General features: G+C 40.2%; 2 protein-coding genes across 2 annotated transcripts in view; one reads left to right on the forward strand and one right to left on the reverse strand.

The window, feature by feature from the left end:
- drosha (drosha ribonuclease III) overlaps window positions 1–7,370 on the forward strand; it is a 106,020-nt gene extending 98,650 nt beyond the window's left edge. Inside the window, exon 32 of the mRNA XM_083935828.1 lies at window positions 6,894–7,370. Within this exon, the coding sequence (XP_083791954.1) occupies window positions 6,894–7,024 (131 nt within the window). The 3' untranslated portion in view covers window positions 7,025–7,370. The remainder of the gene's footprint in view (window positions 1–6,893) is intronic.
- Window positions 7,371–8,087: 717 nt separating this feature from the next.
- Window positions 8,088–23,640, reverse strand: part of LOC310963344 (cadherin-6-like) — a 71,741-nt gene continuing 56,188 nt past the window's right edge. The window contains exons 8-12 of the mRNA XM_083936093.1: window positions 20,064–20,200; window positions 17,241–17,362; window positions 14,327–14,444; window positions 13,817–14,068; window positions 8,088–11,369 (exon numbers count right to left, since the gene is read on the reverse strand). Of these exons, the coding sequence (XP_083792219.1) occupies window positions 10,867–11,369; window positions 13,817–14,068; window positions 14,327–14,444; window positions 17,241–17,362; window positions 20,064–20,200 (1,132 nt within the window). The 3' untranslated portion in view covers window positions 8,088–10,866. The remainder of the gene's footprint in view (window positions 11,370–13,816; window positions 14,069–14,326; window positions 14,445–17,240; window positions 17,363–20,063; window positions 20,201–23,640) is intronic.

Below are 23,640 nucleotides of genomic sequence, written 5' to 3' on the forward strand. Positions count from 1 at the left end.
ACAATTACAGGACTCTCAGAAACACATCCTCGAGCCACTTCTATCATCTCCCATTTGCTCCGAAGCCTCAATGCATATGTATGTTGATGCATAACATCATACGTTACAATGAGTATATTAAGAGTTGGGTGTGTTTGTAATTTTTTTGGACTGGACTCGCTCGCTGCCCCTGTGACCACCGCATTAATCAAATGTACAGTTTGTTCTTTACTCAACTAATTAGCTGGAGGTGAGCACAAATGGCTTTGTTGGAACAGGCCTGTAGAACTCGTAAAGGGCAGAGAGGTCAGACTTTGATTTCATTTTACTCATAAATGAGGCCTCCAGCCACTTGTGATTGATACTGTTTGTGCGCCCGTGTTTTGTCTCTTTATTAAACATTAGTGGTATTATTTAAAGCCCTTCTCTTAGTCCCCCTCTCTTCTGGCTCTCCCTCACCTCCCTCCCTCCTTATCAGGGGGCGTAGTTCAGTGCACACTCTCTCTCCTGTGTCTTCCTCCCTCTCTTAATTCCTCCCATTTCCTCTCCCCAGTGTACACCTCTGTCACCATGATTGATAGATGCTCATTGCTAGTAAATGAACATTTCCCCCCTCATAAATTGCTGTTTCATGTGACTAGATTAGCAATTCCTTTTAAAAGGTCAGTTAATTTAAAATCATCCCTTCAAGTCTCCTTTCCTTTGGCGTAAAAACGCTTCCAGATTGACGGCTTTGTTTGACTTTGCATTGTCACTTCATTTACAACTCACCCCTTCAGCTCAATGTACTCTTTTCTTTCATGAGTACCTGAGGTGAGCCTGTCAGTTATGATTTTAATTAATTATTAGGAAAAAACTGCACATAGGCTGCCTCCTTTTATATATGACCCATATTGTGCTAATAGAATCTACTTGATTTCAGACTATAGTAAAATATGTGGCTGAAAAGTCTCCACCAGTGAATTGTTGCTCATCGATGTTTACATATGCTCCTCCATCCATCATTTCCAGATAGCGCTCATTATTTAGAGGTCAATTTCTTTTATATGAAATATAGTCGGTCAATCATTTTTATTTATTTTTCAAAATTCACTGTTCACGCCTGAATCGATCGCTCATTTGCAGGATTTTTCTCCGTAGCATACATATTCTGTTATATCATTGTTCCTCACGGGAATAAATATGCAAGGTCAGTCGGCGGGGTTCAAACACGCCTTTGAAGGATCTGTGTCTCCTGACTATAAGCTTATAAAATAAAAACTTAAGCTCGTCTGCTGCAGAACTGCCTGACGCATCAAGTCCTATTGGAGCCGCATTGTCTCTCATGTGATTGTCAAGGGCCTCGCTTCATTTGTTCGCATTGCAAGACTAATCAAGGACATTAGCCCCGGTGTCATGTAATTCGTCATTGATTGTCTTGTTGGCCCTCACTGCAGCATCGGCTACACCATTACTCCTCTTGTACAACAGCCCTACCTTATGTTGCTCTCGGATCGAAAAAAAACACCTCCCAGCAACATGTCAGGATTCATTTCCATGTTTTATTTAAGGCCCTCCTTGAGTATCAGGAGCACTTTGAGCAGGATTGAACTTTTTTTTTTGTTGTTTCTGCTGCAGAGCTTTTTCCTGGCAGACAGAAATCCGCGGTGTCGGCAGGGTGAGAGACATGGTTGTGTTCAGTCAGACAGCTCAGACCTCATCAAAGAGAGCGGGGACGTGTGTGTGCGTGTGTGTGCGTGCGTGCGTGCTTGCGTGCGTGCGTGCGTGTGTGTGTGTGTGTGATCCACTGGTGGCTCAGCTGATTCACATTTCATTATTTGATGGCCCACATTTTGACAGTCTCCTGCCTGTATCTGTCAAGGCAGAATTAAATGTTAACCAAGGCCCAGGCCTCAGAGTAAGATGAGTGCAAACAAATAGAGCTGAGAGCAGGTAGGGGAACCTAGTCGACGGTGGAAAGAGTTTCTCAGACCTTAAGGCTCTTTGCACCACACACCTTCAGGTCTGAGGAGACATTAAATATACATGGAAACGGCGTAACCATTTATCATGCATCCTTACAGATTTTACAGTGTCTGTATAAAGTCTTCACTCTCTCTCCAAGACTAAACCCCTCCCCTTCCCCCTTTTTTTTAGCTTCCTCGCAGCTGCTTGTTTCTCAAACAATGCAATATCTGTTGAATAAGAGAAGGAGCCTCGATCAGGCTAGTAGCTGGAAGGGGACTACATTTTTTTTCCCTCTGCTTTCTCTAAACCCCTTAATCTCCGGATAAAAGCATTGGATGGATAGAAGCATAGTAAAGTACAGTATGCAGGATCTCTGTTCAATGAGCTTGAGCCTTTTGTTTGGCCTTTGGCATGGCAGGGAAATCCCCTCCTCATCAGCACCATTATACAGGTGCACTATCGGCTTGTTGCCTAATGTTGTGCACGTGAGCTCAGGGTGATAGACTCCGCCGGTGAGGTCTATTGTAGAGTCGTCTCACAGCCTTAGCTTAGGCTGTATAGTGAAAGGACACTGTATGTTCCTTTGCCCTTAAAAGGGGGAGCTGATCCCTCATCACAGATTTCACATCCAGCTGCTGTGCAAGCACTTGTACAGCACTGCTGTCGACGGGGGCACAACAGGCTGCATTGTTGCAGCGGGGCCCCCCACTGCAAGCAGCTACTCCCCGAATTTCAGGAAATTCCGTCCTTGAGAGGAATTTCAGCATTGTCGATAAACAAAAGACCTTTAGCCGGACTAAGTGCGTTAAAGCCTCAGCCTAAAGGTAATCAGTATACAGGGTGCAGCGTTTCTCTAAGGTGCGTTCTCCAGAACGCCTGACGTCTGAGAATTCTCAATATGTCCAATACAGAGTGAAATGAAAAGCCTTGTGTATTCTTTAGAAAGCCTATTCTTTGACGCCTGCTCTTGTGCCGCATGTTAAACAATGTAAATGGCCGAAGCTTCTTTTTTTTTTCCTCCTCTCTCGAGTGGGTTATTCCCAGGTCATCTCCTCGGGAAAAATGCTGGTGATTTCCATATTTTAACTGCAATATGTAGTTTTCTCTCCGACGCTTACCAAGTGTTCCTTACTCACCGAAAGCATATTGAAATTAGACTGTGTGTTTCTGTGTGTATCTATGCGTGTGTGTCTCAAATTTCATTAATAATTCATTTTTTATTTTCTTCAGGATTTTTTTTAAAATTATTATTATTTGATCCGTCTCCCTTTAAATAGAATATTGCTGTTTTCTTGCCTTTCCCCCTCTGTTGCCATAATGGCGAATTAGTGTTGCAAGAGAAAGAATACATCCCCCTCTTCTATTCACAAGTCAAACAAAAATATGTGTATTTGCAGTGTTTCATTAACCATCTGAGGCTTTACAATTCTGATTACAGTAAGTCCAACTACAAACAGCTGGAAAAACTACATGGACCTTTAGTCATTCAGCCAATTCATCCTGACAACCGCTTCCAGAATGTGTTGTTCTCCGGCCCACACTGAGACCAAATACTATTCAGTCCATAAAATGGCTCACAGCATCTTGGAGCTCAAAGTGACATCTTTAAACTGAACAGAGCAGAATTTATTACGCTTCTATTACTTGAATGATTAAAAATTCTCAAACATTCAGTCATTGAACACACAAAAAAAGGTTCCGACTGCGCTCTTTATTAGACGTTAGATGAGGCATCCTTTAAATAAACCGTTGAAGTGATGGCTTTTTCAAACGAATGAAGAGCTTATCAGCACCAGAGAGGGAGTTGAGCACAATCCAGATGGATAATGTGTCGCTCCAACATGCGAAAGCGTTTTTACTTCTGCTCCTGTGGTGTGCTTCTCCAACCGTGGATATGGGTCTACAGCAGCAGGACAGCAGCCATTTCTTTAAAAAAAAAAAAAAAAAAACACAATATCCACACCAGATAGTTGGATAGTTGGCTCAGACCCCAAGGTGCCATATTATCAGATGTGAGTCCACTGTCTGGACAACAGTAATAATTTAATCATCCCATTTGTCGGATGATAACATACACTATCTGCAGTGCAGGGTCCAAGTATTTAGACAGTGGCTGATTGTCTGTTGTTTTGGCTCTGAACTGCAGCATATTGGATTTGAAATGAAACAATGTGTGATGTCAAACTGCCGACTCTCTGCTTAAAAAGGTGTTTGAGGAGTTTTAGGTCTATACTGAGCAAACGTAGCTCTCTAACAGTCCTTCCAAGGTTAGGAGCAGGATATTGAGTCTAAATAACCAAAGACAACATTCTTATAACCCAATAGTTCTTGGAAAAATCATTGTGACTTGCTTAAAGTTAAAATCTCCATTTTTGTTCTATAAGCAGTAATTGCAGGTGTTTTATTGAACCCCCCAAAAAATTGCATCTTGTGATTTTTCCAGGGACTGTACCCATACACACATATTGTAATACGTTCTTTTACTATTGTGTTACCTCAGTTAAATTGAAATCTTCGATATAACTTTAAGACAGACATGGGTCTCCAACACAGATTGTATAAAAAATGGACATAGCCTCTCTGTCGAGGCCCGTTTTCTCAACTTGTTCCAATCGTCCTCGCCTACGGGAGTCGCCATCTTGTCAGACTTTGACTCCGCCTCATTTCCTCTTACCAGAAAAGGGCATGTTGGGGGGAGGGAGACACGTCCATCTGGCTGACGTATACCTCCGAAGAAAAGTGAGGACCAGAGGCTAGCTGTCACGGAAGAGGCCACACCTTCCTTTTTTCATAAACTTTAACTTCCAATAAAATAAACACTAGCCTGGTACAAAAAAAATGCACCCCCCTCAGTGTTATCATGGAGATATGACCTAAACATACAGACTAGAGTGTTTTTTTTGTCCCAGCCTTTAAACAGGTTTAATGATGCTGTGAAAACGGCCTGTTTAACATGGGGGTCAATGAGAAAGTGCTCTATTATGCAAACTCAGAGGACACTTGGAGAACTGCATTTTGTGGCACTGCTTTATTGGATCAACCAGGAAGTCGCTGTGGTGGGGGCTTGGTCTCCAACAGTTGACAAAGCTTTACCAGGAAGATAGAAGAGTGAGTCATAGACATCAGCAGACATTTACAATCAAACAGTAATTAGTCCAATACCGTCATTTTTTGACCGTCGACCTACCACTCTACTGTCTTTCTTATTTCAAAGTAAACATGCTTAAATACATATATGAAAGCAATGTGTAACTGATCACACACTGTGTAAAATAAACCATGCGTAGGAAGGCCAGCCTGAGATCTTTTATATGTATCTTTATCCAGGCACAGGTCTTTGTGGCTCCTCTCCTTTTACCATCACTTACTGAATTGGGAAAAAAGTATTGAAAAACAGATTTAAATGTGTTTAGATTTGCATGGTCATAGTCAGTGAGCGGAAAATCTGCACAGTCAAATGTGTGTCTCTGTGAGTCGACACAAATCAGCGGGCCTCTGTCATGCGTGCCGTTTTAAATTGAAGTGAGGAACACAGAGACCCAGTAATGTAAATACTTATAGAAAATTACCTCAGCTCTGAGTGACACTATTACAAACAGTGCTGCCTGGTTGGTCATTGAGTTAAATCCTGCTTTCATGGCTGGAAACTAAAACTAAACCCAGGTATCTCCAAAATTGGGTAACTTAAACTGACACATTATATGTTCCTTAATGTGTTGGGAAATTGTCCTCTGTTTTAAGTTGATCTGAAATTATTAGTTGAGTAATTGTTTTGTTGATCGACAGAAAAATAAAAAGTTTTCCTTTTATTATAATTGTAAATTGAATATAGTTTGGTTTTAAACTGTCGATTGAACAAAATAAGACATGTGAAGATGTCATCCTTGACTCAACACTTATTTTATATATTACACAGAATAAAAGTAGTTCATAAAGTAACCTCGGTTTTGGCCCAATCAAATCAAGCTGTGTGAATACATCAGCTTGGGCTTTAGGGAGTCGTAATGGACATTTGTCACTATATCCTGACATTTGTTATCCCAAAATTGCATTACATGCCCCAATGGGCTTCAGAAACCGACCGAAGCCAGAAAAAAAACAATTAAAAACAGTGTATTGAATGCACACAAACAAATGAAGGGAATTCACAGGCATAAAACCATTAAAAAGAAAAATAAATAAAAACACAAAACCAAATGCATAATAACACATACGAACAATTTATGGTTGATCATCAGGTAAAGGAGAAAGGATGAGATTTTAACAGATGCCTGTCAGATACAGTCATTACCGTAGACACTGGACACTCATTGAATCCATCCAGACTCCCTCTGTATTTGCACAATAGTGGGTTTTGTGGCTCTAGGTGGACACTTCCGAACTTCTCTTTAGAGTCTAATTGGTTTTCTACAGTTTACTGGTTGACAACAAGTAGCAGCGTTTGGCAATCAGCAGATCTATATTAAGAGTTTTCAAATAAAAGTGAGACAATTAAAAAACTTCTAGATCCAACTGCAGGAAAAAACAAGTTCTTGTCTAATTCCTGAATGTTAACATCCCATCAGCTTGTATCTGTTTCAGTTCTATTTTCTCTGCTGTCACACTAACACCATCTTATTACAGATCTCATTTAGAAATGTGCACTTGTAATTATGTTATCAGATCTCATAGTCGTTGGGCTGAAACCAAACAAGTCTTGTCTCATTTCTTGTTACTTCATCATTATTAATGAAATAACATGAGGGCAATTTAATCGCCATAATGTCTGCAACATTTTCAATTTTTTGACCAAAGTGACATGACCCTTGCTACGAAAACTGTGCAATTTGAGCCCTAGATTGCTGTCCTCGCCCAGTTGGAAACTGACCTTGTCTCTTCACACCCCTGCCTCTTTGTTTCTCTCTCTTTATCTCTTTCTCCTTGGTCGACTTCTCTCTGCTTCCCCGCTCTGCCTCTCCCTGTACCAGATAACTTCCCGCAGATGGCTCATCAGAAGCGCTTCATCGAGCGGAAATACAGACAGGAGCTGAAGGAGATGAGACGAGAACGGGAGCGGCAGGAGAAGGATACTGACGAGCCGGAGGAATGGAGGAAGTGACAGCACCTTTTTTTCAAGGGACAATCGCGTCCAGCGTTCACATTAAGGAGCTCTGACTGCGAACGTGGCAGCCATCCAGGCAAGAGTCGGCAAAATACAGATGCCACAAATTGCTGGTGGAGCTGTGGTAGGTTAGCAGTGAAAACTGACTCTTTCCTAAGTCCTACAGGAACAGTGATGGGAGACAGGTGAGGAGTAGTATGGTTGCTCTGACTCTACCCCAGAGATTTAGAGTGAAATTAGCTTTGTGTCCATGATTTTAAAGTTGGACAGAATTAGAAATAAAGATGCTGTCATGTTTCGTGCTGTTTCATTGTCTTATGTTTATGGCCCACTCTTTAAATACTGTGTTGTCTTTTAAATTTCAAACCACAGCAGCAGACACATGCCAAAAGAAACACAGAAAGAAAAGTTTTCAGATGAAGTATGAAATGATAAATACGCCTTCAAATCTATTAATATAAATAAAGTTTCAGATCAACAGTGTAAAATCTGTTTTTTGTTGCATTAATTATAATCCACAGAAGCTCAGTGCTCTGCTAAGAGGCCTTAACCAGAAAAAGGGTTCAGTCAATTATATTCAATCACTACAATGTCACCATCCGTCTCACATCTGCCACTCATCCTCTACTTATCAAAATGTGACAAACCCCCCCCCCCCTTTTTTTTTTATAAACCTTTTTCCAAATCCGATTGGCTCTCTGACAGATCTTAATTATAGATTGTCTAATTAACAATTTCCTCAGCTTGGTAGCCCCTGGATCCAGCTATTTAACAATGGCCCGTCATATGAATTACTATCTGACATGTAGAGTTTTATACTGAGATTTATTGTAGATAATATATACATACCTGGGAGGCTGGTGAATCTCTCCTGCAAGCCTGTGGCTTTTATCATATTTCAGAAAAAAGGTTTAATTATCGTTCATAACCAGAAGTAAAAAAAAAAAGGGAGAGTATAGAGATATAGAGTACATAAACCTATCAAACTCACCCTCCATTTAATGTATCGTGTTTTGGAAGAATACCTCACAAAAAAAATAAAGAGGCTGATTTTTAAAGATATTTAATCGTATCATATAAATATTCAGTACAAAATATCACGTTTTACAAAGCAGATTGATGAATGGCCAATGATGTAGGGCCCCTTACACTACCACGACCTCTCAAATTGTTTCTACATTGACAAAACTTGACTGCTCAAATCACATTGTCACCAACATCATATACCGTAGAAGAGGTGAGCCCCTGAGGCCGACCGTGTCTACACATCAACAACCACAGATCTATTGTATCTGGAGAAAGAGGACATCAGCGTCACCATCTAGTTGCCTCAAATAACAAAAAAACAGCAGGTGGCGGTGCTTTGCGGTACATTACGATGTGCAACTGTTATCTTAGCCGAGCATGGCGCCAATGCTTGGAGGCAATTATACTCTCCATAGGAAAACACAAGCACGTCTTCGTAATGGCGATATGCTGAAACCTCGTATGAAGACAGAAAATACTGAAGACTGGAGGAAAAATTGCTTTCGGTGAGTGCTGTTGTCATGTTGATTTCCATTTGAGACCTCACATCGTACCTTGAGGCAGAAAAGCAGTTTTTTTTTTTTAAAGTGAAGGGTTTTTAAACCCATTAATTGCTTATCATCTTGCCACTGTCTGAAATAGCCACTTACACAATAGGAGCTCCAGCAACAAGCTAATAAACAAAACAAGGGGGTGAAAAAAGAGAACACGTGTACAAAAGCTGAGCGTAAATAATTTTCCAACCACTGTGTTATCAATTGGATTGTTTAGTGCGCTGCAGCGTCGCTGATATCAGTCGGTTTCAGAGTATAGGGAGAAAAAAAGTGTACCACTTGCAATTATGCCATCGTGTTATTACTGATTCAAATGTCTGATAAATGTCAGCGTCTTCACAGGCTGGTCTTTTGCTAAAGTGAGGGCAGAGCTTGTTCAAGCTGTTTTCTGTATCATCCTGCCCTCCCCTCGTGCAACCAGCCTTCTTTATTTCAAAACTGTTTATTCATAGTTGGGAGGTCTTGAAGTAATTTGATGATATTGCTTTATTTTGTTTTCTCATTAAAAACTTGACCGTCGTGTGTTCTTGCTGCAGGGAGATGTTTTGACCTTCTCCTGGAACCGAGGACACACCTTCTGGGTTTATGAACCTTGTTCCACACCACTCAAAGGTCAGGTGTCCCTTGATAAGCCTCTTTATGGAAAAGGCTGTTCCTCCCTTAGGAAATCAGTTGGGTGAACACTTGGGCTGGCTTCCTGTTCAACACGACATACAATACATGTAATGAAGGCCAGGGAACAGTGGACAGAAAAAGGAGGAATTTTAAAGGAAAATACTGGTGTTCTTGTCCTCTCTTTTTGGCACATTTCATTAAACTATTTTACATTATTATACATTCCACAGCGCAGGGCAGAGCTCCGCTCCGTACACAAATGAAGAAAGTCTAGACTTCAGGCCATTTCTCATTGATTAGTTTTTTATAATTTAAGGCAACTCTTTTGATTCATATCATACACTTTTCTCTGATTCAAACCGACATATTTTTTCAACGTGGATTCAAATGCTACTTTTGCTGTTTTTCTTCCTGTCCAGATAAAATGAACCATTTAACAGGAGAAAATAAAATAGCGTAATGAATTTTAATGATAACCGTCCACGAGACGTTTCATCTTTCATCTAATTTGATGCCATTGTTTCAAGCTCTGTGGCATCATTTAAGCACTGGGAGTTAATGTGACTATGACTTACACCATGCTGTACAGACGGAAACATTGACACATTTCTGTGGTCGATAGGAGCAAAAAAGTTAAACAAGACCAGTATTTTCCTCTAACTGAGCCTGGTGCACGTTAAATTGGTGATATTTTTTATCAATGTATCTTAAAAAATAACACTATTTTGTGTACTTGTGTACTCAGCCAAAAGAGTGGGCTGCACAGAGAAAAATGGTTCTGAAGACATTCAGCTCAATAAGGAAATATTTGGTATTTGGCTCACCTCACAGCGAATGCTCAAAGCTGTGGAAAGATTCAAATCTGACCCTGCAAGAATGACTAACTGCTGTGTTTGTGGATGATTGTTTCGGTGGTAAATTCCACTTTTCTTTACCATAGCTTCATGTAAGAACATTAGCCACTTGTCAACAGCGACAAGCCACGACTAATGCAAATTGGATGACGCGTACCTCTCCAATCTATATTTGAGATTTCTCATCTTTGCCAACATTTTCTGGCTCGAGCACAACTGTGGATAAGTGGCTAATGTGAGGCAGCCATCACTGAATAAGGGGATCATTTGGATGATTGAAATCCCTAGAAAAACTAAAGAACTGTACAGTGTATTGTATCATATTACTGTACGTACACAAGCTAAAATAGAACTCACAATATGCAGCATGTTTTTGTCCCAGAAACACTGAAAAATACATAGGCATATCTGTTGGTTTACAAAACTGCTTGCTGAACATGTCCATCACACGCAGCTTTGGAAAAAAGAAAGTATCGCTATAGATATATTTGGGCCTCATGTACACCCCATATACACACACAAAAGAAGTCTTGACACAAAGTCTCTTTTTTTTTTTACTGCACCCTGGCAAAAACGCAACTAACACTGACTGGACACACAAAGCCTACGTCTGGTCACCGAGGGACAACTGAATGGTGAGTGGTGGCAGTGAAAGAGCACTTTGAACAAACAGTGCTCGTTTCTCGGTCCTTTCGCCATTCTTCTCGCCACACATGCACCAGAATTACATGAAAGTTTTAAACATGTGTTTCATTTCATTTTCTCTCCTCGTCTGTGTGCCAGGCTCTCGTTAGGAATCCCTGTCACTGTCGTCGCCGCCGTACATGTCCGCCAGTTTCTTAAACCGGGGTCCCCATTCGCTCAGGTAGTTGTAGTCCTGGTCGCCCTCGGTGGTCACAGACTCCAGTGAGCTGAGGGACTCTGCCACGGAGCCGTTTCCCTCATAGGCGTAGGTGGCCAGGGAGTCATAAGGCGGCGCCGTTGGGTCGCTGTCGTTGTCCAGGAGCCTCTGGTTGATGAAGTCCCTCACGTCCCCGTTATTGTCCCGGATCGGGGGCAGAACAGGACGTCGAACTGGAGGGTAGAAGGTCTCCGGGACAATGTCCCTCCTCTGCTTGCTCTCCTCAATGGCCTCTGGGTTGCGCAGTGTGCTGATATCAAAGGCCTGAGTGTCCTCCTCTCCGCCCCCTTCGTCATTGTAGCTGACGACGTTGTCTCTGACATCCTCTTTGGAGATGATCAGAGGCTCCTTCTTCCTCTGTCTCCTCAGGGCAGCAAACAGTACCACGATCACTACAGGGAGAACAAAAACAAAGACAACAGATAGCAGACTTTGGTGACTTTTGCTGTTGTTTCTTTGCTCCCACTCCTTGTTCTGAAGGCCAGTGACTGTCCAAGGGGAATTTTTGATGTTGCATGAGTGTTCACTGATGTTCAGGGACTTTGTCTGACTTTGTACAAACAGGCTCAGCTACCACAAGGATGCATTATGTATTTTCCCTACTGTGGGCCACGGCTGCTTAACAGCGTGTGTGCTAGAAACAAAACTTCATGCATCATGATGGCATTTAAGCTGGGGCATAAACACAATACACTTTGGGCACCCCTAAGCATGCCCCAATGTTCTTAAGGTAGCATATGCTCTTAAGATATGCATAAAATTTAGCACCAATTGACATTAATTTCCAGTGCAATGGTGAAACTTTTCCAACATACTATACTTTTCTTTTCTTACTTTATTTAAAAAAAGCTATACTATGACTTTTTTGACAGTTATATGATGACTTCTTGTGGCTTTTTCGACATACTACACTATTTGACATGCTATACTATGACTTTTTTATGGGGTTTTTTCGACATAACTTTTATTGACATACTGTACTATGACTTTTTCAGGTTTTGGAGGAGGAAGTGTCATGGTTTGGGGGATGTTTTTTTGCAGCAGGAGTTGGGCCTCTTGTACAGCTCCATGGCAGGGTGAATGCAAACGTTTATGTGAACCTCCTTCAGCAACATGCAATACCTTCACTGTTATTGTCTCCAATCAGCTGCACTTTTCATGAAGACAATGTCCCCTGTCTCACTGTAAAACAGGTGAAGCTGTTACTTGAAGCTAAAAATATTGAAACAATGAAATGGCCAGAGTCCAGATGTAAACCCTATAGAGAATCTTCTTATCAACAAAGTAATGTGTACGAAACCCACTCCAGTTACTGAACTGTGGAAGAGACTGAGTCAGAATGGACCCAGATCAAACCAGAGCAGTGTGAGAAACTGGTGATGTCCTGTGGGCGCAGATGTGCTGAAGTCATTCAAAGCTGTGGCCTCTACACTTCCTGTTCATTTTTGAATCCTAGAGAAGAAAACATTGTTGAAATCTTCTCTTCTGACACAATGGTTACTGTTCTCTCATTTTGATCACTGCTTTTTTCACTAAATAAAGGTTTTTTGTTGAAGTGCCTTGGTTATTTAAAAAAATAAACATGCTTGTGCAGCAGTGGTATAGATACAGCGGATATTCTATCAGATTATAAACAGTAAAAAGTATAGTATAGTATAGTATAATTTGTTCTCTAATTTTGAACTCCAGTGCAAAATATAATATGTCCAAAAATGCTTAAATCAGTCGTAGTATAGCCTGTCTAAAGCAGTCATGGCATATTTTGTTGAAAAAAGTCAAGAAAAGTAAAAATAATCGCATAGTAGAGGGGAGAGTCGGGTCGATTGAAACACTTTTCAGTTAAACATTGTTTTTCGTCATGATAAAATTATTTCTATACTTGTATCATGATTAACCATTCACATGTGTATTCTCTTAGTTACAAGTATATTTAAATACATAAGTTGGATGATCACACTGTTTTTTAACTCTAAACTTAAGTTGACATTTGTTTCGAAAACGATTGACCTTACTCTTGTTTTTATGCAACATACTGTCAACTCGTCAATGCTAAAATTTCACATCTTTTCTCATAGTATAAATGGGTCAAAAAAAGATTTCTGTACTGTGCGATTTGTATATCCTGTCATTTATTGGCAGTTTTTTCTCTCTTTGGTGATCTGTTGATGCATGTAATAAACATGGTTCGTTCATTAAAAATGTAATTCAAAGCGACTGTCATTCATTGCAAAACATCTATAAATTCGGTCATTTCTACAGGTTTTGATCAAAATCGCAAAAAAAGTCAAGAAAAGTCATAGAATAGTGTGTCCAAAAAAAGCAAGAGATAAAAAGTCATAGTATAGTATGTCAAAAAACTCCAAATATGTCATAGTCATTCCTATGTCATAGGAAAGCGTGTCTAAAGCAGCATGTTTTGTTGAAAAAAGTCATCAAAAACTATAGCATAGTATGTCGTAAAAAGTCATAACGGTATTCTCCAACCTAATACAATTGCACCTGATCTGCACCTGTCCTGTTCACCGTGAAGCACAAAGTTTGGTGGCAATAAATCACAATGTTCCATTCCCCCAGGTGAGATGCTGTCAATCTTTGCTGCTTTGCTGTTCAATCAAATGAACTTGTCAGCTGTTGTCACTGGCAGAATTACCTGCCCACACAACATGATGAATTTAAACTGTCTCTATCACCTGAGAGAGGTGCTTTGCAACAGCTCCCGGATGTAGCTTTCAGAAACTCTTTCAGCCCGCCCACCTGGGTTAAATAAAGCTCAAACTGAAAAACAAATGTTTGCAAGATGGAGTTGCAGGTGGTTGCCTCTCATGCAGTCTGTACTTACTGAGCAGAATGATGACACAAAGCAAAATTGCAACCAGAGCTCCCGTGCTGAGTCCAGCCCTCGCTGTGAGTGCCTCGGCGTTGCACAGCTTCATGTTGCCCTCGCGGTCACAGGTGCAGACTCTGACGGTCAGGGTGTTGGTGCTGCTTTGCATGGGGAACTCTCCATCAGAAATGACCACAGGCACTTGGTAGATGCTCTTCTGCAGACTGTTGTAGCTGTTCCTCCGTGTTAGGATCCAGGCCGTGTTGTCTGAAAACAACAGGATGTTCCGTTACTATGCAGAAATCAATAACCTGAATGAATATTTCAATAAACTCTACTAGAAATTTCATTTGGACTGTGAATGTGCTTTGAGTGCTGTGATGAAAAAAACTATAAATCATATCTTGTGCCTCAGAGCACTTGATGTGGTTACGTTTTACAACAGGTATAAGTGCCCTATGGGAGCATTATACAGCAGCTTGAAGTTAATGTGATGACCTCAAACATCAGCTGATACTGTATTACCTTTGTTATCGCGGACAGAGAAGTTTGCCTTCCCAGCAGCTTCCTGTGCTAGACTGAAGAAGAATCGGTGTCCTCCGAGTGGTTCGTCTGGATCTGTGGCGCTCACGGTTTGTATCCTCTGAAATAAGAAACAGGTGAGTAACACAGTAAACTGCAGCCATAATGAAGTCACTCCACAATAGCTATCAATAAGTGCAATTAAACATAATATTTTAATAGAGACTTTTAGCTCTGTGAACCACTCATTTCACCACTGACACACCTGCTAGTATCTGATTATCTATCATAACCCCCTCTGTCTGTTCAATGTGTTTATACGCTCTGAGCAATAAAATACTATTTATATAAATATATATATATATATATATATATATTCTTATATATATATATATTGAATACATATATATACTGTATGTACAGTGCCTATAGAAAGTCATGATACCCTTTTGAAATAGTCACTTTTTTTGTTTTTCCAGCCTGGAAAAATTTTTTTTCCGTGCATGATTTACATATGTTGCATTACAACATTCAGGTGATTTATTTTTTTTTTCAAAATTTCTGAAAAGTAATAAAAAATGAAAAACTACAATAGCAGGGTTGGCAGGGTTCCCCAGATGTAGTCCTTTGTGGAGTCACCTTTTGCTTTAATTATAGCCATCAGTCTGTTTGGATATGTCTCTACCAGCTTTGTGCACCTAGATTTGGAAACATTTCCCCATTCTTCCTGTAGAACTGTTGGAGTTCAGTCAGATTCTGTGGTGAGATCGGTCGCCTTATGACTCCCTGGCCACCTACGCCTGCGAGGGAAACGGTTCTGTGGTCCCTCAGCTCACTGGAGTCTGTGACCACCGAGGGCGAAAAGGACTACAACTACTTCAGCGAATGGGGAAGTCCATCCACAGATATTCTGTAGGATTCAGGGCAGGGCTCTGACTGGGCCACTCTAGGACATTCACCTTCCTGTCCTTTAGCCACTGTGTTGTTTTTATGGAGGTGTGTTTTGGGTCGTTGTCATGCTCAAGGTGAACCACCTGCCCATTTTCAAGTGTCTAACAGAGGGCTGAAGGTTTTCCTTAAGAATTTGGCTGGACTTGGCAGCATCCATTTTCCCTTCAATCCTGACCAACTGCCCAGTCCCTGCTGAAGAGAAACAAGCCCACACCATGATGCTGCCACCACCATGCTTCACTGTAGGGATGGTGTGTTTTGGGTGGTGTGTTGTGTATGGTTTCTCCCAACATAGAGCTTCTTCATAGAGTTCAGCCCAGAAAGTGGTGGTCTCATCTGACCATATAACCTGTTGCCAAATGGCATCAGAATCTTCAACATGTTTTTTTATGATACTCAGTGTGACATTGTTTCAGAAGAGGCTTCTTTCTCTCCACCCTGCCAAACATGTAGAACATGTGAAATTGTTGTCACATGCACAGATCGACCAACATCTGCCATTAAGACTTGTAACTCCTTCAAGGTCACCATGGGCCTCTTGGTAGCTTCCCTGATCAATCTTTTCCTGGCTTGGTCATCTAGTTTGGAGGGGCGTCCCGATCTAGGCCTGGTCTGGGGGGATCCATATGGCTTTCACTTCTGGACAATACTCTGAACGGTACTCAGAGGGAAAGTTAAAGCCTTTGAAATCTTTTTATATCCTTCTCCTAACTTGTGCCTATCCACAACTTTATCCTGGAGCTCTTTTGAAAGCATCTTTCAAACCATGGTGAATTATTTGTTAGCATGCACTACTAGGAGTGGAAGCTTCAAGGAACAGCTTATTTATTCTGAAGTCAAATCAAAACCACCACAGTTGATGTCAGGTGGAGGCCAATTAACTTGGTGTGTAACTTTGAAGATGATTGGTTATACCTGAGAATGTTTATAATGGTTATTCTAAAGGGACTCATCACTTTTCCAACCCTGCTTTTCTAGTTTTAATTTTTCATTAATTCTCAGAAATTTTGAAAAAAAAAACATTCACTTGAATGTTGTAAGGCAAAATGTGTAAATCACGTAAATTATTTCAGGCTGTAAAACAAAAAAAGCGATATTTTTAAAAGGGTATCATGACTTTCTATAGGCACTGTATGTGCAGTTTTTTTTCTGTATTACTCTGTTTGCTCAGTTTTACATGTTAATGTCAGTGAAGCAGTGATGGAAAGTAACTAAGAACACATACTCAAGAACCGTACTGAAGTACTACTTTTTCTGATGACTTCCTTTTTATGCAGCTTAACATTTCTACACCTCTACATTTTCAAGATACATTTATGTATTTCTTACTTCACCACTTTAATGTAATAGCTTCAGTTTGTAGTTACTGTCCAGATCCTGATTATCAATACAAAATATAATCAACTACTAAATTCTGATACATTACTATAGTATTCTTTAAAAGATAATATTTTGATCAAATGCAAGTCTAAAAAGCCAGGGTCTGTGAGCAACAGCAACATATATGTGGTGCAATTTTCAAGTGATACTGAAGCCTTAAGACATAAAGTGTCAAAGTTTTATGTGTAATGTGTTGCAACACGTTTCCAACTTAGGAGGAATGGCAGCAGTACAACTGAAACGGCAGATGAAAATTGTGATGGGAGTAAAAAATTGAATATTAAATTGTCTACAATGCAGCTTTTTCTTTTTAAACTTCTTTTCCACAACTGCAGTCGTTGTCTTCTATATTTGGGGGGATAAACTGTTATGAAAATTGTATTACTCAACCTGAGAAGTGATCATAATGAAGAAAGATGCATTAATTATCCCCCTCACCTAGTATTTCTATCTTAAAACACACGTGACAGGATTACAAATGCGCTCCTGTGTCTGCTAATTACATGCTGAACTGGACGCGGAGACAATCCTAATGGGGGAGTCAAGATGAAACCATAACGACTGCTTTAAGTTTGGTCATACCAACCTGATTAGCCTTAGCGTTCTCACACACAAACGTCTCGTAATTGGTGGCAAATGTTGGAGCGTTGTCGTTGACGTCCAGCACTCTGATGTAAACGGGAACGCGGGTGATCTGGCGTGGGTTGTCTAGGAAACACAAAGGGTTGGAACAGTGAATTCATGCAGATAATTATTTCTTGACCCAACAAAACTGAATCATAGTACATGAGTAGTGTTTGTCTATGTGTAGCCTTTGCCTTTTTCCGTTTGCATGTTTATATAATATATATAACTCAAATAAAAGCCAGTATTCAGGGGGAAAAGCCTTGAGGTGGGTTCAAAAGCCTGTATTATTAGCTTACATAAAAAATGAAGCATAATATACTGTTGGTAATTTCTGCAGCGCTTATTTCATCATTCATCAACAGAGACATTATATTATGGACTTATTTCTTTTGCATTGTTGCACTCAAGTTATGAGGAAAACTTGTGCACTTTTAATGTGAATTTTTCTTAGGACTGTGACATTATCCTAATGGGATATATATAGGGTGCAACGGTTCACAAAATCCACTGTTCGCTTCATATCACAGTTTTGGGGTCACGGTTTTTCGGTTCGGTTCGGTTGTTATTTTCTATTTTCTTTTAGATTCTAAAAATACCATGCATCAGATCTAAAGCCTAATACTTAAAAAAATGTAATCAGATATTCTTAAGGACATGTCATGCAATCATGCAAAAACTGAAATAATGAGGCAGCTTGCTTAGGGATTACTGTAACAATCTTAAATGAAAGTGAAGTGAGATTTTGAAACAGTAGGAGACACATTGCTCCTTTTATGCGTTTATATATTTAGTTGGCAAAAAGGTAAACAATTGTTTGCCTTCTAGGTAAGAATATAAACACTTTTACATGATCAAATCGTAGAAAAAATGAAGAAAATAGGTTTTCTTTCACTAAATTAGGCACAAACAGCAATCACTGAACTGACTGAATAAAGGCTACATCAGGGTTATTCAAGTAATTTGGAATTGAGGCTGGTTGACGAAAATTATCCAAAATGAGGGGCTGGAAAAATATGAGCATCACATTAATGGATATTGTAAAACAACGCAGCAACAGTAGTAGAGTACATACAGTATATTGTCTTTATTTTATCAATGTAAATATTAGTCATGACCTTAAAGTGCAACAAGCTTGTCAAAAAACTATTCTTGTTGAATGAACAAACCTGTTAACCAGAGGTTTTCACTCAATTATTGGACTAAAGTAAAGTTTGAGGCTCTTTTATTTTTACTTGAGTATTTTATTTTCATGCTACGTTATTCTTCTGCTCCACTACAAATCAGTGGAAATGTTCTACTTTTTACTCCAAGACATTTATCTGATTACTTCAGTTACTAGTTACTTTACCAGGCTGACAAGTACATATGAAACGTTAGTTTATTCATCATAAACTGGACTGACACAAATGAACGTAACATTAATGCAGAGTAGCATGATTTTTTATCAACTTCTCCTCTTTCCACTCAGATATGGCTGCAGAGAAAACACAGGCTTCACAGAGACAGAAACAAAAACTTCTCTGTCCGTTCTCTGGTGAACTGACGTTTTTCTGTGTGAACTTTTCTTTTTTTCAGAGTAGAAAGAGAAATTGATGTGGTGATTTAACCACAGATTCAACCAGACAGAAATGAACAAACGAGAGCATATATATATATATAGTTATGTTCTTATAAGCACACTAGGTGTTTTTGACATATATTGAACATATTGAAGGAGCATGAAAAATAAAATCCTAATGTTTCACATTAAAAGTCTTTGAAGGAAGGGGACAGATTTACATGTTTCACTACTATAAATGCCTTGTCGTGTTAAATACCTGTGCATGAAGAGTTGAGTGTCATTGACATACAAGCGGAGTTGCAAATCCCATACTTTCTTGTATACTTTTAGTATGTGCTGCAGCTGCACTTATACATTATGTACTGTTGCATGCAGTATGCAAACAGTTGGGACATACTTCTTCTACTGTATTCTACATTACGTTCCTCTTGCTCATATATGCTGCACAAAGGATTGTGGGTCAAAATAGGCATGGAAGCATGCTGGTTTGAAGAAAAAAAAAAGTCCATCCTGGTATTTTTGGCATACTGCATTTAACATACTCTGTATTGGGACATCTTTTTCTGGTATTATGGGTTTTGGAACACAGGGTAACATCATGACACTCAATACTTGTACAAGTTTCACATTTAAAGTCTTGCAGCAGCAGCTCAAAGGGCATAATACATGGATTTGAATGTGAAGTGTTGTTTAATTGACAGTAATGCCAAAGCAAAGCAAGGGGAATTAATAAGTGAATGAAATCAGAAGTTGTTTTAAAGAGAAAAGCACAGGGTAGCAGATGGGTGAGTGACTTTGTTGTTGTGCTAATAGGGAGATGAAGCTGTGTGGACATTCCACTGAATTTATCAAGACAACAAGAACACATGAAGGTTTACATTCAATTAAAATCAGGAGCAGAAAACAGCAGGCTTCTCACTAATTTGTAATATTATGATACCAGGAAACATTCGGATTAAAAGTCTAATATCAGCCTGTTTCAAATAAAGGCCATGTTCTGAGAGGTATTTGAGTGCTACTCACTGGTGGGAAACAAACACCAGCCGTCCGCCAATACTGGGTGAACTGGCAGTGTCTGTTCTAGTACTCTACAAAATCCTCTTTTTTCACTTCAATGCAACATTCAGAGGTTAGAATAAATTCCAAAAATCCAATTTGGCTGACAAAATAACAGGAAGTGGGTGAACAGAAACGTCTGCTTCCCATCCCGGCTGCACTTACTGAACTCTGTGGCGATGACGGAGATGTTGTGCCAGGCGCTCTCTTCTCTGTCCAGCTCCCTGAGGATGAACACTGACCCGTTGCCTGCATGGACGTTGAACATTCTGTCCATGTCTGTGCGCCGATCAATAGAGTACCTGCTCAAAACACACACACACACACACACACACACACACACACACACACACACACACACACACACACACACACACACACACACACACACACACACACACACACACACACAGATTGGCTTTCTTAACTTGTGCACTCCGAATGTGTGGACGTCTGTCTTGTTCCCTGGGTGAAGGATACAGGGCACAGTCACATTTAGAGTTTCTCAGGTAGGAACCAGAGGAAAAATGGTGACATTCACTGGTGAGTCTCAGTGAATTGACATTATGTGTGGTTAGAGGGGTTTCAGTGGGCAGGAGGTATTCAAAACAAGTTTGACTAAGCATGATGTACTCGTCTGCACTCTGTCATTCTTTCTTTTCTTTGCTATTCATACCACACAAGAACACATTGGGAAAAACATGAATTTCAGTATCAATCCAAACAGCGGTTTGCCCTCAGAAGAAAGGCCAACTTTGTCGGAGAGAATTAAATTGGTTTTCACCTGCACAAATGAGCCAAAGCATAGGAGGTAATAAACTGCGTCTAAACATTTTTTATACTGCTGTTTATAGGGTCGCTTTACACAAATCACAAAAAAACATCTCAATTACCCTCTGTGTTTCGGATTTGTGTGCACAACTTAGAACATATCCACTTCTGGAACATCTGCATCAACGGTGTCATTTGACGTGTGCTACTCAAAACACACACTGACGAACACTGTGCAAGTCACTCTGGATAATCCACAGACAGCACTGTCAACACGGTTCATAGGGAACAGTTCTTTATACAGCAGGACGGCATATCCAATAAATGGCGTACCCTCACAACATTCTTCACCTCTGTTTTATTTCCAAATTTCTGAAAAGATCCAATCAGATATCACTGCAGACATGGTTTTTAAATGACTGAAATTCACAACATTTCACAAAAATAGCTTATTTTCTCCCATCAGTCAATGCATATCTTGTTTGCTTCCACACTGAATACAGACACAGAAGTACAAGCGTCTTAAACACATATCTGCATTAGCCGATACAAGCAGAGGGAGAAGACCCTCCTGAACATATATGGTGTATCCATGGAGCTAACAGTCTGGAATAGTCCTGTCCTGTGGTGATGACAGATTTATACACACACACACAGACACACACACAAGCACAAGCCAACAGGTTATCCAGTCGTGTTGTTTTTCTCTGCTTCCCAGACTACTGTGATACATCAGTGTGATTAATGGAGTAGCAGGCATCAGGAGGGCCGGCGTAAGAGGGAAGAGACCCCTGAGGGGAGACTATGAACCCAGGCTCTCAATGCACCGCCGCACCGCTCTCCCCTCTCCACAGATCTCCCCTACCCTCCCCGCCCCCCACAGCTTCTTCTGCATCAACCATTTTAGTGTCTTTATCTAAACACTCCCTCCTCGTCTCTGCCTGCCTCTCCACCACTCCTACCCCCCTTGCCGGCCCCGACAGTAACTCTAACCTCGTTAAATCTGCGTCGGCCGTGGGCTTTACTAATTGCTTTTCTAATATTCCCAATAATTCAGGCGGCTGGGCCTAACCCTTCCCCTGATTAATGGCAGAGATATCAGCGTGCCTCGTCCTGACCGGGCACCCAAAGTGCTGCTCTCAGCAGGCAGGCAGCTGGCTGGATGGGAGGCCGGGTAGAAGGACATGGAGGGTTACAGAAATGTTAGTGATCAGCGGGTTGGGACATACAGTATATCCTCTTTCTGCCCTACAGAAGCTACATTAGCAGCCAGCCTACCACAGTATTTTTCAAAAGATATTCTTCAAGAACAATAGTCAGTGGTAATCCAGCATTAGTATTGATTTGTGAATAAGCAAGTCAAAAGATATCCAGCTTGACCCAGGCTTTATTGAATGACAGTTTTTAGACTTTATTGCTTTCATATGAAATTACATTCATGTAAATGGTGTTTTTATAGAACCTAGATCACTAAAAAACTCAGCAAGACAATTTCTCCTCAAGGTCCATTTAGCACCTTTTTTGAAAACAATTTTTTCTTTATAACCTCTTTAAAGTTGTGCTCAGATAAGAAGAATTGAGATATGTTGTTTCTAGCAGCCTCTTTGGCAGTAAGGTATTCTGACTAATTCCTTATCTCATGCTTTTTATATGGGAGGCCTCAGACGCATATATAAGGGGCCAGATCCTATCGTAAAGATCTCACAAGATAAAGATCTCACAACTAAATTATATACCTGGAACGTGACCATGCTCAAACACTAAAAGTGAAGTGCTGCACAATACCTTGTTTTTAAAAGAGATTCAATATAATAACTTATGTTCTAATAAGGCTGAGGCCGATTTAGCTAGTTTTGGGATAAAACCAGCAAGCTACTAGCTTGGCAAATTAAAAAGGAAGAAAATGAAAAAACTATACATTCTATTATCACAGACGATGGAAGGTTCCTTTTTAATCCACATGATATCAATATTATATCAATTATTCTATGAGACGTTCTATGAGACAGAACATGGGATTGAGAACACTAAAGCAGAAACATTTTTAAGTTCATTAACCATGCTTAAATTAGACCCGATGCAAAAAACTGCCTGGGTGCTCATATATCCGAAAAAGAGGTCCTTGATGCTATGAAATCCTTACAGAATAATAGAGCCCCTGGGCCAGCCGGCTTTCCAATTGAATTTTTTAAACCCTTTTCTGATAAGCTTATAACCCCTTTAACAAACATGCTCAATGAAGCACTGACTAATAAGACCCTCCCTAGCTCTTTGGAATTGGCTATAATAATTCTGCTACCAAAATCGGGAAAGGTTCGTCAAAAATGTACTTTTTATCTTCCTTTCAGTCTTCTGAACTCGGCCTATAAAGTTATATCAAAGCTAATTGCATCAAGATTGGACTGTATAATCCCTAAAATTGTTAATGCTGATCAGAGGGGCTTTGTCAAAAATCGATTTGGATCGGAGAATATGCATAGACTTTTCCATAAAATTGAAGCAGCCCACTCAAAAAAGGACCCCATGCTAATACTGTCAATGGACGCGGAAAAGGCGTTCTACAGGATCGAACCCAGCTTTGTCTTTCAAACTCTTGAAGCGATGAATTTCGGAACTAAATTTATTCAATACATTAAAACACTGTTTAACGGCCCTAAAGCACAGTTTTTAACAAATGGAGTCTTATCAGATACCTTCTCACTATCAAGGGGGGTTCGTCAAGGCTGCCCCTGCTCCCCATTGTTGTTTTTGATAGCCATAGACCCTCTGGCTATTTCTACTCGCTCTAACAACACGATTGCAGGTGTCAGATTTGGAACGAATGAGCATAAACTGGCTCTATATGCAGATGACCTATTAGCCTTTGTGACTGACAATGCAAAATCTCTCCCCCCCTCTCTTACAATGTTTACGACAGCACAGTGCAGCTTCTGGCTATATGTTAAACCTTACAAATAGTGAGGTCCTGACA

This window comes from Echiichthys vipera, assembly GCF_963691815.1.
Source record: "Echiichthys vipera genome assembly, chromosome: 21".
Lineage (NCBI taxonomy): Eukaryota > Metazoa > Chordata > Actinopteri > Perciformes > Trachinidae > Echiichthys > Echiichthys vipera.